General features: G+C 36.0%; 1 protein-coding gene across 2 annotated transcripts in view; it reads right to left on the reverse strand.

Annotated features, from left to right (window-relative positions):
- Nucleotides 1–2094: 2094 nt before the first annotated feature.
- The window catches only part of ATG7 (autophagy related 7), an 89603-nt gene continuing 75320 nt past the window's right edge, over nt 2095–16377 (reverse strand). For both annotated transcript variants that reach the window (XM_042880440.1, XM_042880439.1), the window contains exon 19: nt 2095–5043. In XM_042880440.1, coding sequence (XP_042736374.1) covers nt 5011–5043 — 33 coding nt within the window. In that variant the 3' untranslated portion in view covers nt 2095–5010. The remainder of the gene's footprint in view (nt 5044–16377) is intronic.

Here is a 16377-nt window from a genome sequence, read left to right on the forward strand (position 1 = left end):
TAAGTTTCCCTTCTGCTGAGCCAATTTCCTTGGCTAGGTTAATATAGTTCTCAAGTGACTCATTCAGAAGAATTCACTACAACCTGGACAAAATACCAGTCACCGGCTGGTGGAATACAGACTGCCGTATTTCAGCTACTGCGCTTAAGAGTAAAGTGCCTACAAATTAGCCCAAGCCACAGCCCATTTTGGTTAACACTGCCCGACTTCAAACAACTCTCAGCAACACTTTGATAAAACAATGGGTCAGAGCAACAGATTCTTTCTTTTGGTCTGGGATAACTGAGAGAAAAAAACCATGGCTACTCTTTGCTAAGCATATATTTTCTATTTTTCTACATTTTACAGGTGAGAACTTACTAAAAAAAAAATCAGAGAAAAAGCAGGAACTGTTAAACTCTCTGAGTCAACCTAGTATTGATGCTATTCCAAAGGAAAGGTCCTGCTGTCCCTCCATTCCTCAATAACTACTCACCATGAAAAGTCACTGCTGTCAGTAGTACAGGACCAAAGGGTATCAATAAAAGTAAAATGAGACTGAAAACATTCTTTGTCACTAGATTGCTGTTTTGTTTGTTTGTTTAATTTCAAATCCTGCTAAGTGCTGCACAAATAAGTAAACAAACTTCAAATTTTGGTAGCTGAAGTGATAACAGAGAGCTAATGTCTACACTAATTTCAAACCCATAGCATTACCTATGTGGTGCCACACTATTTTTAAACACCGTTAGAGCTCTGGAGAAAATCCAGGGAACTTTAAGGGAATGAGATTTCCAATTTAAATGGTAGGCAGGTTTTTCATAGGTTATGAATTTATACACTGTCAGACTGTAACAGCATGAAATTTTTCTAGGTGGTATTTCTGCCTTATACAGCTGTTAATCCAGGCCCTCTAAAAGAGAAAAGGTGCACAAAACCCTCCAACAAGAAGTTTTGTTTTGGTAGGCTATGCATGATGAGCACAATATTTGCACTGAAAGCAATTTAAAACAAGGAACAAAACGTAAAACAATTAAAGAAGCCAGGTCAATGGATTTGGAAAAAAAATGGTAACAGGCTCAGGACATCTTCCAAATTATGTTTCTTAGGAAGTCTGTTAAGTTTGCCATGTTGCAAATTTTTCTTTAATGGCTTCTCTTTGGAGTATAAATGCTTATTTGTTTCTAAGCGAAGAATTGCAAATATTGCGTTATTATTTAAAAACAAACAAGCAAGGAAGTAAACTAGCAAAACAACAACAACAAAAACCCCAAACAAACAAACAAACAAAAAAAACAACCTAAAAGATTAGGTGTAAAAATTTGGAAAAGTAATAAGAAAAAATCCTACCATCCAGCTGCATGTTCTTGTCAGCTTTTGTGCACTTTTAATGCCAACGCTGAACCAACGGAGAAGAGAATGGCTATTAACAGTGTGTTAGAGAACTGGCTGGACTTGCAGTGCAGAATAGAGATACCTTCAACTGGAAGAACAACAAAAAAAAGTTTGATTATGTGCTAGCTTGCAACATAAGTAGTATTGAAAGAATGTAAGCTGTCCTTCCTCTTCCCATAGAAAGAGAACCAGGACTCTCCTTGAACTTTTAAGATGTGGTTATGCTCTGAAAAGAAACCATATATGAAAATCCTTTGGATTCAGTAATGGCTCTGAACTGCTACTGTAAGAAACAGGCAAACTTGACTGGCATCAGAAGCTTAGTGATCATTTCACATATAATTGACATTAATGGGAATCCTGAAAACCAAAGTCTACCTTCAGTCACTTCTCAGCTATCTGACTTTTTTTTTTTTTTTTTTTTAAATCTGTCTTGAAAAAGAGGAAGAAAACTTAAAGAAAAGTTGGGAACTGGGTGAACACTTCAGTCAAACGACCCTGAGCAATGCAACGATGAACTAGGTATTAGCTGTTCCAATCAGAATAGTTAGCATACACTCAATAAGAGGAAGAAACAGAAGTGCTATCATGTGACACTAAATCACAGAATGCTAAACAATAGCATAATAAAAAGTTCAAAAACAAGAACTCTACCAGTAAGAGTTTTCTTTGACTATGAGAAATTAAAAGGAGAAAAATCACAAATGACAGGTGAGAAACTAAAAGAAATCACTCATACATTGAAAAAAATTCAACTTTGCTATGACTTTTACTGTATGTATTTAAGGTAAGTAGCCAAACAAGAGAACATTATACAGGCAGTAGAACAATAGTACTGCTGGTAAAAAAATTTCCGTCCATCTCACTGGAGTTCCCTGAGGACGCAATACCAAACCCATACAGAGCACAAGGAAGGAACATTTTTTCCAGACTGAAGCTCAATGGCTATAAGGGCTGCAGCAATTACTAGAATTCCATTTGATGTACAAGACTACACTTCATGCTGTTGATCTCTACTGAAGCAGAATCCTCTTTTATTTCTTCGGAGTAATCAGCTTTTGAGTAATAAAAATCCTTGGTGAATTTCTATACCAAATGATCTAGGTCATCATGAATCTTTCTGCATGGGTCTAAGTGTCATTTACACACTTGTGCCCTTTCTCCCTTTTAGAACCCAATGCTGAAGGCTTCAGAATCAAACCTATCCCATGTTCCATGGAGCAGATTCTCACATTGGCCAAACCACATACTGGGTAAAATCTTACTATCAATTTACATCTAATACAAAGGGCATGCCTTAAGTGAAATTTATTCCAGATTGATAGGCTATAACATTGATAAAGAGGATTTAACACCAGACTGAAAACAAGTGAAGAAAGGTCGAAGTTTAACTTCCATTAAACACCAATATCTGCAGTTGAAAGGGTAGTGCCAAAAGCCTTCCATTAAGTACCTACAGGCCAGTAAATAAATGTGCTTATCTCATAATGGTATTTGAATTTGAACAGTAATGGAAATGTTAATAGCACTTCATTTCTATGTATTCTTCTGATTTCTTACTCAATTAATGCCTAGAAATTGCAGAATAAGGACCATTTTGTTCCACAAGGAGGAAGAAAAAACATTAAAGTGAGACAACGGAAGTTATTCTGACACACTGAAGAGCTTCAGAACATCAGGGACATCTGGGAAGCATATGTACAGCAAGCAGCTCAGCCTCAGAACTGTATGCTACTGAAATTAGAGAGGTAAGGAAACACCATATTAACCCTGAATTGCAACCTTTAGATCTTGCATACAGCTGCAATTAAATAGATACACTGCATCTTTAAACTGAAAGTTACTTTAACAGGTAATTAAAATCAAGATATTTAAAGTAACTATTACTGTTCATCAGATTTTTAGAAAGATGTCTAGTTTTACATTTTCAGATAATCAAAGACTGCAGAAGAGTTTTACACTCAGCAGTTCCAAAAGATAAAAATGCAGGTCTTTCCCTTCAAACTACCCAGTACCAATACACAATGCCAAAAGAACTACAGAATGCAAATCATACAGCTCATAGGTAATTCTGCATGTTAATAAACTACTTAAAAATGTTTATCACGTGTTATCGATGTTATTGATCATTACCTGACCACCAAAAGATCAGTTTCCTATAAAAAAATATATTTAATTCAGATATATATACTACAATGAAGTTAGCTAAACAGGCCATTAAAGCTTAACAACTAATGCTAACCTCAACATGTTTCAGTGAGTCTTCTTTTATGATGGGAGTATAGGACCTGCAGATATCCTTTCTTTTAAGGTGAATTTGATCTGACAGAACATACTCTGATGTGGCCTAAGAGAGAAACTGTGAAATTATCTGCACCGGATATTCAGAGCTTATGTTAAAGGAAGTAAACCAAGCTAAATTAATTGGATTGACCAGTTGGTCAACTCATTTTCATAATGTATAACAGAAATAAAGACTGCCACAAAAAGCGATTCTCCCTTCTTTTCTGAGCAAGTTAGTCCATAGTCTCCACAATATAAAGCCTTAAAATGAATTTCAATTACACTTCCAAATCCTATTGCAAGATAAAAAACAATAGATTTGCTTTCAGTTCTGTAATAAGGTAACTTTGATATTTTACAAATCCATTTTTACAAATCCTTGAGAACCCATCAAAGATTCTCACAGTCTCAGCCATAACATCTGAAGCCATTCCTGATGCTGCAGAAATTGAAATACTTAAACTCCAGTCAAAATAAAAATCAGAATCAGTGTTTAACACCTGTAAAGTAGTATACAACAGCAACCAGGAATGGCAGAGTTAGAAAATCAACTTCTTATTTTAGTAATACATTTAACTACAAGTTTTTAATGAATCAATGATTCATCCTCTAAGCAATTTTTACTACATAGCAGAACATTGAACTTCAGCAGAGCATTAAGTATGATACAGATCCATTTTGGTCCTTCCTGTGTAAATATAAGTCAAACCACATTTCTTCCATAGAATGAAATTATAAGAGAGAATAATTTCTCTTTTGGCACAGGTAAGAACAATCATACTATAATAAAGGGAATCAACTGTACTACAAATATTTACTTTGAAATAGAAAGCAATGTGATATACACTGCAAGTGTAGGTTTTTAACCTACTCCTGCTCTCCCATAAAGATGCAGTTTATTTCTCAACAGGAGAATATTCTCAATCTTAATAATGAACTCTAATTAAAGGTGAACAAGTGTTGGAAAGATGAAGAAAAAACCATTTAGACAAGCTACTTAGACATGTCTGCTGCGAAGCAAAATAAAAAAATGGAACAAATGAGATACCAAAGTTTACTTAAGCAGCAAATTTTATATATGTCTTATTTAGAAAATGGGGAAAAAAAAAAAAAAGGAATAAGATTTCAACATAACCACATTATTTTGGTTATTTACATAATAAAAATGAAAATACGGAGAGTTATATCCAGAAAAGACTGCTTTCACAGTGAAGATATTCATGTCAGTATGTGGTTTACAATTGTTCATATTCATTGTAGTCATGGGTAAGCAATCATTAACTTGTCGAATAACAGATAAAAGGCAGCAATGCAGTTCAAAGTAGGTCATCTTCCACCTTATTCAGCTGATTTTCAGACTGTTTCATCATCACTCATGTCCCAGATCTGCAACAAAAAAGGAAGTGTAATTTTAGTTTGTGGAGTTCAAATACACTTTTAATATGCCTTTATAAAATTAGTATTACTATTTAAAAGAGAGAGTAAATAACATTTATGGACTGTTGACTAGAACCAATGGCTTTTTATGATTTTTTGGAGGTTTACTTCATGGCAAATACTCTCCTTCCACTCAGTAAAGGCTTGTAGTAGCCAGGAAGAACATGCATACAAAGCTTTGAGCTAGATCTGGCTCTGAACTACTTGGTTCTAATCACTTGAACAGAAAAGTTCTCCTTTGCCAGCAAAATCTGCCACCTATAGGAAGATATTCCTTCAATATCTTTCAAATCCTTCTAAAAAAATTCAGAGTTCAACACAGCAATATTGAATAGTTAATAGAAAAATGGCTATAATTTTAATAAAAGTCCTTATGACAAAACGTAATGATTCTGGAATTTGAAATTGTTCTGAAAAAAGCTCTTAAAATCCAACCCCAGAAAGCAATTGCTCAAATATTTTTCTGCAGTGTTACAAACCATAAAATGAAAACTCTGAATGGCAGGATTTTTTCAATTCCTAGAAGCGTTGCAAAATGGTGGTGTAAATCCTTATGGAAAATACTGAAGGAACAGTTTGTTTACGAAAGGAAAATAGAGTTTTCATCCTGCCCTAGATGAGCAGCTTGGAGCTTGCCAAGGCAAACACAAATGTCCAGCTTACCAGTCAGGGTCAAGGATGTGGAAAAGAAATATGAAAAACAAAATCTTTAAATAGTGTTTATGGTATGATTCAAACTGGCAATAAGTAAGAAATTCAAAGTTCAGACTGATAGTCCATCCTTGTTGAGCCTAATTTTTGAAAACAAATCCCATAGATTTTAACCCCCAAAATCACTCCCAAAGAAAGGCAACAAATACTTCGATAAATGCCATGAGGTGAATCAAAGGCAAAAGTGAAAAAAAGCGGACCGAGATCCCTAAAAGTCTTCTTTATCTACTAAGCAGATGCACTGGGAGCAGTGCCAGCTTCTCTGCTCTGTGCTTTCCCATCATCAGTTCTGATCTGAGCAGTGTGGGTGAGAAGGCAAGTACTTGCTGGTTTGTTTGTTTTTCACGAAGAAAGGCTGGTAAGGGTGCCAGTGACATGAGTAATTCTGTGATATGAAAATACCTCCATCCAGAAACTGTCTTGCTGTTCCATAGTTTCTGTAAAGCTCAGAAAGCCTTTTGGCTCTACACACGTCATGTGCAATGCTTGCATTACTGTAACAATCCATCTGGCACAAAGAGCAGCTCGAACTACACAGTCATCTCTCTTTGTTGAAACCAAGGGGAAGAAGTGCAGGTTTGTTGTTGTTGTTTGTCCTTAATATTAAGGGCCCTTGTGAGGGCCTCAAGCAACTTGAAGATGTACAGTTCAAGCACAGCTCCTCAGCTCCAGCACACAGCCAACACTGCCTCCTAGGTAACCCAGGCTGCTGGCTGTGGAAGCAGCCTTACTTGTGAAATGTATTCTGCTATCTGAGTAAAATAAGCTAGTCATGGACACTGAAAAACTAAGACCCTTGAAATACAGCATTAGTAATAATAGCAGGAAAGTAAGAAGAAAAGAATAACAATTAAATAATTTTCTATCTAAAATACATATATCTCCTAAGAGTCCTTCAACACAAAAACATTTACTTCTTATGCACCTCTGCATAAGATGTTTAGAGTACATGCTTCATGGCTATGCAAATTTTGGCTATTACTTCAAAGCAGTGAAATTTCTGCACAACAGAAATTATGAAATACAGAAAGCCGTGGAAGATAAAGTCTAAAATGAATGTAGAGCCAAGAATCTGGTCCCCAATTCAAGCCATGAATTTGGATTTTGCTTTCACTTCTCTTCTATCCTGCAGCACACCTGGGTTAGTCAATCTCAATGCAGCTACACGCGATGACAGGATTAGTCATAAAATAGGAAGATAATAAACCAGCTGTCAATGTCAACCTCCCTCCAACCCCTTAAATAAATAAATAAAAAGCCTGGACAGACTACCTCAAAGCACCTGTTTTTTTTTTTAAGCACATGGTTTCATATCTGAACTTCTTTGCAGAGGTTCTTAAATGTCAGATGCAAACTATGCCTATTCAGGATAAAATAATTCCTGAAGCTCTTTTCTTAAAATGACAAGTATAACTATCTTATATCATAGGAAGAATGGGGAAAAAACCCTGTGTGTTAATTCAACTGTTCACGAGTTCCCAATGGTTTTACACAGTTCCAGATGGCATTTTCAGTAATCCTTAGGAACAGAGAAAGAGTTTTGCATTTCCTTCCTGCAGCACTAACAGCTGGTACCTGAAATTTAACCTCCATGGCCATGGTTCCAAACTTAGCATTCACATATGGAAACAAGACTTGGCATCCTAGAATTAACATAAGTAACTCAAATAGGTAACTTCTGTTTATCTTATAAACAAACTTGCAAGAATACCAGTGCATCCTAAGAGGATTTCTAAGTTTCTTGCCAGCAATGATCCAGCAGCAATTGCACAGAAACGGCCACCTCATTAAGAGAGACAAAGCAAACAAACACACCACCCCCACACACTGCTTTCCACACCAAACTAAGATGAATTTACACACATGTGCATCAAATACACACTGCTTAGAAAACCTTGGAATACCTTTATGCAAACCTCAGTATTTACTGTTTCATAAATGCTCCAAATATGGTTTAGAGTAAGGAAAATTCTACTAGCAGAGGTGAGGCTGAAAATTAGATGTGACATGTAACAAACAGCACCCTTGGGTATCACATGAGAACATGCAGCTTCCCACATCAATTACATCTTATCATATCTTGCATCTTGATTTAGAAATGTACCCTCACTCAGGGAAGTGAAACAAATGATAAAAGAATATATTCAAACACGTTTAAATTTAAAGCAAATTATTTTATGTCTATACAACATGAGCTTTTTCATAGGCACGACGTTAAAGACGCTTTTATACATCCAAGCTTCTGACAATCTAATTCTACAAAGTATTTGTGACCCTTTACAGTATAATTCTAGGATCTAAGCACAGCAGCCTGCATCAACAGTCCTCGTGTGGCTCCTTCAATATTTTTCCTGGGTCAGGAAGAATACTGAATCCTTTCTGTTGCATCTTTCAGGAGTGCAACAGAAACAAAACTGCAACTTGAAATTCATTATATGTTCCAGTTCCAACATGCAGCTTTTTCAAGCTTTTCAGTATGGACTGAGGGATGCTAATTACAAAGTTCAGCACCCTCCTTTCATCTCAGATACCTGATGCACAGTAAGCACTACCCTTCATCTTACTGAAACTGAAAACAAACTTCAAGCGTTCTGCATATTAAACAATTCTTCAATCGCCCCCCTCTGCACAGGGGGAAAAAAACATAAATGCACAATCAACACAGAGACAGCATTCTACAGCAGTGACAGTGTTTAGCTTTGCTCAGAACTCATACCCAGCTGCATGACAGAGCTTGCATAGCACACTCTACATAATTTTCTTTGCTATCTAAGAAATGAAGGTAATGCACCTCAGTAAGCATTCCCTGCTGCTCCCACTAGAAACAGCTTGCTTCGCAGTACTGGCAGTGGTTCCCCCGCAAGAACAGTTCATCCAATCCACACTTAAATGTTGTGCTTCAACAGTTTCCTATTTCTGCACGATACAGCTAGTTTTTGCTTTTTTTTTTCAGAAGTGGTTGCTTACTTGCTATAACAAAACCAGCCAAAACCAGTTTTACCTTACAGTTTAGGCCATAGACATTCATTACACTCCATTCAACAAGGTGAGATATCCCAAATACAGAAGATAATTATTCTAGATTCCTGTACACAATGCACATACCCTGCTTAGTCCACACTGACGACTAATTTCTGGCACTCATGCTACCAATACAAGTTTTCTTTTATTCTGTCTTGGCCAGAAACTTCACAGTCTTTCCTGTTCAAATGGTTTCATACCTTGCAATAATATTCAACTACACCAACTTCATGCTTTTGTCCTTGGTGGTGTCTGACATGTGTTTTCCCTTTGTAGACATTGCAAAATTCTGCATTTCCAGCCAATAGCCACAGCTTAAAATCTAGGTCAAGGTCACAAGGCATCCTCATTTTGATGACAACCAACACCAATAATTATTCTCTGTGTTTCTTTTGCATGTGTGGCCTCACTTTTCATATGAACTGCAAACGTTAGCCCATTGATTTCCATCCTGGCAGCTGTGGTATGTTAACAAGCCCTGTGATCACCTTTCAGGACTGATTTTCTCTCATGCCCTCTATTCTATCAAGATACAAGTATCTAGCATTTGATTTTTTTATCCTTTTATTGTTTATTCCATTTTTGTACCATTTAGAGTGAGCACTAAGTGACCTAAGAGCTAGGGACAGAGGGATCACACTTTTTCTCAAAACATCCTCTCCCATGGCAGGCTTTACGCATCGACCAAACTACTTACACTTACTGCAACAGTTTGTTAAAAGGCAATGTCAGCAAGCTCCTTAGCATGTGATCTTAGTCAGCTTACACACTTGATACTAGACTATTTCCTGCAGAACTGGCATCTGAAGATTTTAAATACTTTCAAAAATACTTAAGTAGAAAAAAAAAAAAGGCAAGAAAACAACTACAGAAAATTTGTTTACAGTGTAAACTACTGAGTTGAAAAATGTCTTTGGGTCTTCTAACTATGCTTCAAACAGGTACACAGAACACAGCATTCAACAGTAATTAGTATTTTTTTATTTTTACAGTTTTCTTAGGTATGTTATCAGATTCTTTTATGAAAACATTCATGAAAGCTGCTCATTTGCTTTCCACATGACTAGAAGATTCTATAACCATCCAATTAAAAAAAAAAAAGTATACGTAGGTTTTTTGCTGTTAAAATGCCTTTGACACATTTCCTTCCATTGTTTCTCTTTGTTCCAGGAAGAAACAAAGCAGAAAGCAAGCACATACAAAGCCAATTTCTTTCCTCCTCCAAAGTAGGGTAACCTCTTCAAGTGCTTTGGAGTTGCAAAGGCCATTTTTCAGGGCGCAGCACCTGAGCTGTTGGAATGATGTCTACCTCTGAGGATATTTTCTACAATGAACTCTTTTCCTCAGGCTCTTAAAGTCCGAGAACAAAGCAGTGCAAAAGCAAACGACCCCCCTTAAAGAAGATGTGATGATTTCCATCAGCGTATTTTGGTGTGGAATTTGAAACTTCATTTTACTACCACCAAAAAACAATTATCCAAACACAACAAGAGTTTCAATGAAGCCACAGTTAATTTAAATATTTTCACAGCAGTTATTAGCTCTGATATAAATCCTTAGACAGAACTGAAGTTAAAAACACTAGTGTACATAAAAGTATGCATTCAAATTCTTTTATCATCTTCTTGGCTCTTTTGATGAGCCTAAATGTTCTATTTTTGAGTGTAAAAAGATGTGTAAGTTTATACTCGTTTAATTTCTAAATCCTGCCAAAAATTCACAATGGGCAAAAGCAAATTCACTTTAAACTTTCATGAACTTGTAGCTTGATCATACGCATAAATGGATGTCAGAATAATTACTACCATCTACATCTGACTGTATTCTATTCCAACTGCACAGACTTTGTTTTGCTGTAAATCAATAGCTTGTCATGTTCCACTCAATCTTTCAAATTCACAAGCAGTGTGTAACTGATATCTAAGATGTGTAAATGAGCTTGCAGGTCACACAAAATCAAACATTTCACAGTTACTGATTAAAAAAAGAGCAGCAGTTTTATGATACTATTCAAGTGACCCTCAGAGGTAAACAATTCAGACCACAACAAAGAGATCATAAAACATGAATCTTAAAGTACACTCAGCCTTGCAATACAGGGTCACAGAAATACAGACTGGAGGATACTTGTGGAGATCATTTTTTCTGATCCTCCCCTCAGAGCATGACCAACTAGATGGGGCTCAGGACCTGGGCCAGCTAAGATTAACACGCTGATTTTTTTTCCTCTTTCTATCTAACTGCGATATGTGATGTTGCATTCTGTGCCTGCTGCCTCTCATACTTTCATTCTGCACCTCTGTCTTCTCGGTACATTCCCACAAGGTAGCTGAGAAATAAACCACAAAAAACCCTAAATATTCTCCCCTTAGCATTCTCAGACCTGAATAAATCCATTTCTCTCTGTTGTGGCTCCTCTTATGCAGAAGGAATGGTTTTCAATACTCAGTAACCAAAACAATGTCTGAAACTAAGTGAATGGGAGAAGATGGTTTGTGGTTCTACAATGCAGTGTTCTACAGAAACAATCAGACTTTTATTTCTTGCAATGCAATTTTTAAATTTACTGAAGAATCAGAATCTCACATGCCAGTTTTCCTCTACAATTATTACAATCTTACCCATCACTTTTCCTGTTACGTTTATCAAATAACATGAAATAAATATTAAATAGGAAATAGCAAACATCGATATAAAAGCACAACCATTAAAATATTCACATAGTGAATGTGAAATGTTCCAGAGATACAACAGGAAAAAAGGGTTTACGGTTTAATTCTACTAGAATTCTATTGTTTCATGTGGACAGGAAATTAACACAAGGAAACGCAAGGTGCATCTGCAAAAACAGACTACTGCAAGCACGCTGACTCACTCTTACAGTATTTGCAATGTCTATGCATTACACAGTTTTCTATATAATGTAAGTAGTCTGAAGTTCACTTAAAAACCTAGTTAGAGACACAAGAAACAGTTCTGAAATCACAAATCCAACCTAGACTCAGACGAAAATGGGTACAAGCATCTGAATTATTTTATGATAATCACTACCATTAACATGGAATGGAATCAACAAGAGTTTTGCATGACTTGGGACTCTATAAATCTTTTCAAAATGTTTTCAATTTTCAGACCATGCCATTCCAACACCTGTTTGGGCTAATAAATCTAGGAACACTCGTATTTTTCCAGGCTATCAAATCTCCTTACCTACTTCCCTCATTTTCCTTTTCTGTGGATGTCCTGCTACATCTTCTATAACAAAGTGGAACCCACCTGCTCTCCTGCTCTCCTGTTGGCTTTTTTTCATTTCCACAAAGCAGTGAGAAAGCAATGCTTGAAACTGCTCCCAACTGGAGGTGAATCTGATTTCAACACAATGACACAGGGCTGTTTAAAGATGGCATGATCGTGCCAAGCAATTTGTTTCTCTAAGTACTGCAAACTCTTCACCATTAAAAAATCAAATTCATTCCATTGAATTCAGTATTTTGAACCTAATGCTCCAAGAAAGAAGAGCAATAAGCTCAACTCCTGCAATATAATCGATACGGTACAAAACAATCTTTTTATTTATTTCCTTTTATTTAAGTTCTTTCTTTTTATTAAAGTTCTCTTAGTCTAATCAAGCTTAGCAAAGCATTATTACTTGTAAGATTTCCGTATTACCACAGTAACTCAAATGATGCAGCACGCCATGTTATGGAACTCTGCAATGCAGAGTACATTGCAGATGTGCTATAGCAAAGGCTTCCAATTGCTTACAAGCCAAAGAGCTTGTTTTGGCTTAGAATGGTCGTTTTTCCCCATATGGGACTACTTTGATCTTTTTGCCTACTATATAAATGCAATTACACTGAGTTTATTGGATCAACAGGGACCACAGAAAGAACATGTTAATCCAACTGTGAGTGATAAGAGAAAGAAGCTACTTTAAAAAGTTTGATTTCAGGGCAGAAAATACATTTAGCACATTTTCAAAACAGGAATATAAACCAAGACTGTGTATTTTTCTACTATATGTATATATGTATCAGCAATATATGTATCAGTATATATATACTATGTATATATATATATATATATATATATAAATATCTACTATATGTATATACTATAATGTGTTTTTCTACTATACTGATCTTAAAGCACGCAACAGGTCACCTGCCCTATGGAAGTGTACTTCACTTCTCCATGGCACTAAATTAATACTTTCTTAATCTTTTTTTTCATTTCAACACTACCTCCTCCGAAAGAAAAAACTAGAATATACTTAAGATGTTGGTCTGCATAACTTTGAGCAATTAAGCCTTTTAAATTTGAACACAAAAAATTTTAAATATGGCAGGGAAGATCCTTTTATGCTGTGATTTCCAGCTATCTGCCAAGGGATGATGTTTGGCTACAACAGAATTCAGCTGAGACATCCCCAGAACAGCAAATTGCAGCTGAAAGCAGATCATGCTTTTCCTTTTGTGTCAAAGAGACCAGGCTCAAGCAGCAGTTTGATGATGTGCTTTCTTTTCAGATATACTCAAAACCAAGGTCATACTCATTTATAAACATTTAAGATGTGATTCTGTGATTCTGTGAAGATCATGTTATGTTCAAAGGAAAAAGATCTTCCAATAGTGAATGTTCCTTATACTGTACTCAGTTTATAAAGCTCTTTAATTCCTTACAGAATGTAATAAGCAGAAACTAAAAGGAATAGATGATTACAGCTATTGCACAGGTGAAAACAGAATCACAGAATCATTAAGGCTGGAAAAGATCTCTAAGATCATCTAGTCCAACCATCACTACCATGCCCACAAAACATGTCCCTAAATGCCATATGATCGTGTTTCTTGAACGCCAGGGATGGTGACTCCACCACTTCTCAGGGCAGCCAATTTTGATGCCTGTCCTCTCTTTAGGAGAAGAAATACTTCCTAAAATCCACTCAGAACCTCCCCTGGCTCAGCTTATGATCAGTACTTCTCATCCTATCATGAGTTACCTGGAAGAGGAGACCAACCCCCACCTCACCACAACCTCCTTTCAGGGAGTTGCAGAGTTGCAATAATGACTCCCCTGAGCCTCCTCTTTTCCAGACTAAACAATCCCAGTTCCCTCAGCTGCTCCTCATGCTCCAAAGATGACACACACCAAAAGACAAAAGCTACTCTTACGAATTAGAAGAACATTGAGCTGTATCTCCCTCTTTCAAAATTGAAAAAAATTCTGAGGAACACACTCAGAATGTTAATTCAAATGTTTAGATCCAAATTTGAGAAACCTAAGGTTGTCTTAACTAACTACATTGTGGTTCTCAGCAAATGACTTTATCCAAAATAAACACCTTACAAGAAATATTTTCATAATGTTTTTATTTTGGCAATATATTACCTTGGTTCCAAGATATGGATTTTGTTTTGTGTAAATTGGTATAATTAATGCTGTGCCCACTAAAAAGGTCTTCCTGGCCTTCAGCTCCATTCTTAAGCATTCTGATGCACACAAAACATTTAATAATATTTTCAGAGTATGCTTAAAAAAAAAAAAAATCAGCGCTGTATTCATCTGTTGTTTAAAGCAAAGACATCTAAAAATCAGAAACAAAAAAATCACAACACTAAAAACATCCAAGAGAAGGCATGGGTTTTCCAGGAGTGGTGTTCTTCCAACACATCCTGACTGGAAGCTCAGAAAAGTGATACAATTCTGTGTTTTCTACAAAGCTGACCACATCCCTTGGAGACATAACTTTCAAATGCTTGCTACTCTATCATTTTTTACTTAAAAGTTGTAATGTAATTCTACCATTTCTTTTCCAGTATGATAAATGAATAAATGAAAATTCTATTGAAAGTTCTTTCTCCTCATACTGAAAAACATCTGTTGCAACTCAGAACTGAGGTTTTGATTTCCTGCTTTTTTAAAAATACATATATATTTCATGGCACAGATAGATGTTTTCCCCCATTATTTTATTTTTTTACTATTAGTATTAAGAGATATTTTCTAAAGAGCTGAGTCAGAATCTAAATCATATTGTATACAGATTGTGGATCTAAGATGCTACAAAAGTAACAACACTGGAGCGAAGGAGTTTCAAAAGAAATAACTTTTTTTTTCCTAACTATGAGTGAGAAAGCATTAATTAAGCACAAGCCAATCCTGCTTTGAAATCCTCTCCTTTCCTCTCGGTAATTTTAGCCATCCTGGGCATTAAACAAAATTCTGTCTTTCTTTGAGATATACATCCTGATGACTTTAAAACATTTTCAACATTGTCCTTCCTGTCCAGAGGTCCTTGGCAAAGTCCACAACATCTTATGCTTTAAATCTCAGTGTTCTGTAGCTCTATGCTGATTGCTTCAATCCAATTCAAAGCACAGATTTTCATTTAGATCACTTATTCCAACTACAAATATATATATTTTTAACTTCTCTAGCTCTATGCTTGCACTATATTCTCCCATCACAAATGCCTTGTCTTTGACTGTATGTATGTTGACTGTATGTTATTCCTGCCACCTCCTATTTTAAATTACAGACTACATATCATTCTGCCATTAAGGAGTGCATCAGTTGTCCACTCATCTTTTTTATCGTGGGACTTTCTCCCACACTGATCTATCCACAAGCAATACATCCTCCACCAGGATTGTACGATAACACATTTATAACTTGTTCATTTATAATCCTCAAAATCCAATTCAACACATTCAGGAATACTGAGTAACTGGTAGTCAGGTGTTACAATTCAAGTTGTATCAATTATGATGTTACTCAGATGACTAAGCTACATCCATCACGATTTATTAAATCCTCTAGTGCATTTAGCATCTTAACTACATCTTATTTACTTCAAAGGCCTATGCGCTGGTGAGGGGAAGGGATTGTATTTCTCTTCCATTTGCTGTTCACCATGTACCATGGTGGAGTTATTCTCAGCTGAAAACTCTAGGTAGCAAAATTTTAGCCAAACACAGTCTAATCTTTTTAATATAGAACAAATGACCTATACTTATTAACAAATACATGCTTTGCAATTATTCTTTTGAAAGTCATACAACTTTTTTTTCTAGTTCAAAGGCTTTCCAAAGGCAAAATGATTAACTCCTGTAGTCTGATGTAGTCATTTCTTGGCAGTCTGATATTCAAGTATTGTTGCTCTGGGTGATTTTGGTGATGTAAGGGAAATAGCTGCTCATAGAAACTTTTGTGTTTATCTATGCAGTAATACAGCTAAATCAAATCTCAAGAACAAAAAATGCCTCTCTAGTATTAACTGATAATACCAATGGATTAAAAAAAAAAAAAACATCCACAATCAAATTCCAGGTATGGATAAGTATGTTTCATACTCTAAGGCTGTTTCTTTAAAAAGTGTTCAGCATTTCAAATTTGTCCTAAAATTTTTCAGTGTACCAGACGGATACGAGAACATGCAGAAGTAGTTATCCTAAAGGCGACAGGTCAGCCTTGGAGAACAGGCTTTGTACTGGTTTTCCAGCCAACCTCAGCAGATAAATTGATCTTCAAACCCCCTGAGGACAGCCC

The sequence above is a fragment of the Lagopus leucura genome, unplaced genomic scaffold (assembly GCF_019238085.1).
Source record: "Lagopus leucura isolate 7727_CA_CO unplaced genomic scaffold, USGS_WTPT01 Super-Scaffold_100026, whole genome shotgun sequence".
NCBI classification, from domain to species: domain Eukaryota; kingdom Metazoa; phylum Chordata; class Aves; order Galliformes; family Phasianidae; genus Lagopus; species Lagopus leucura.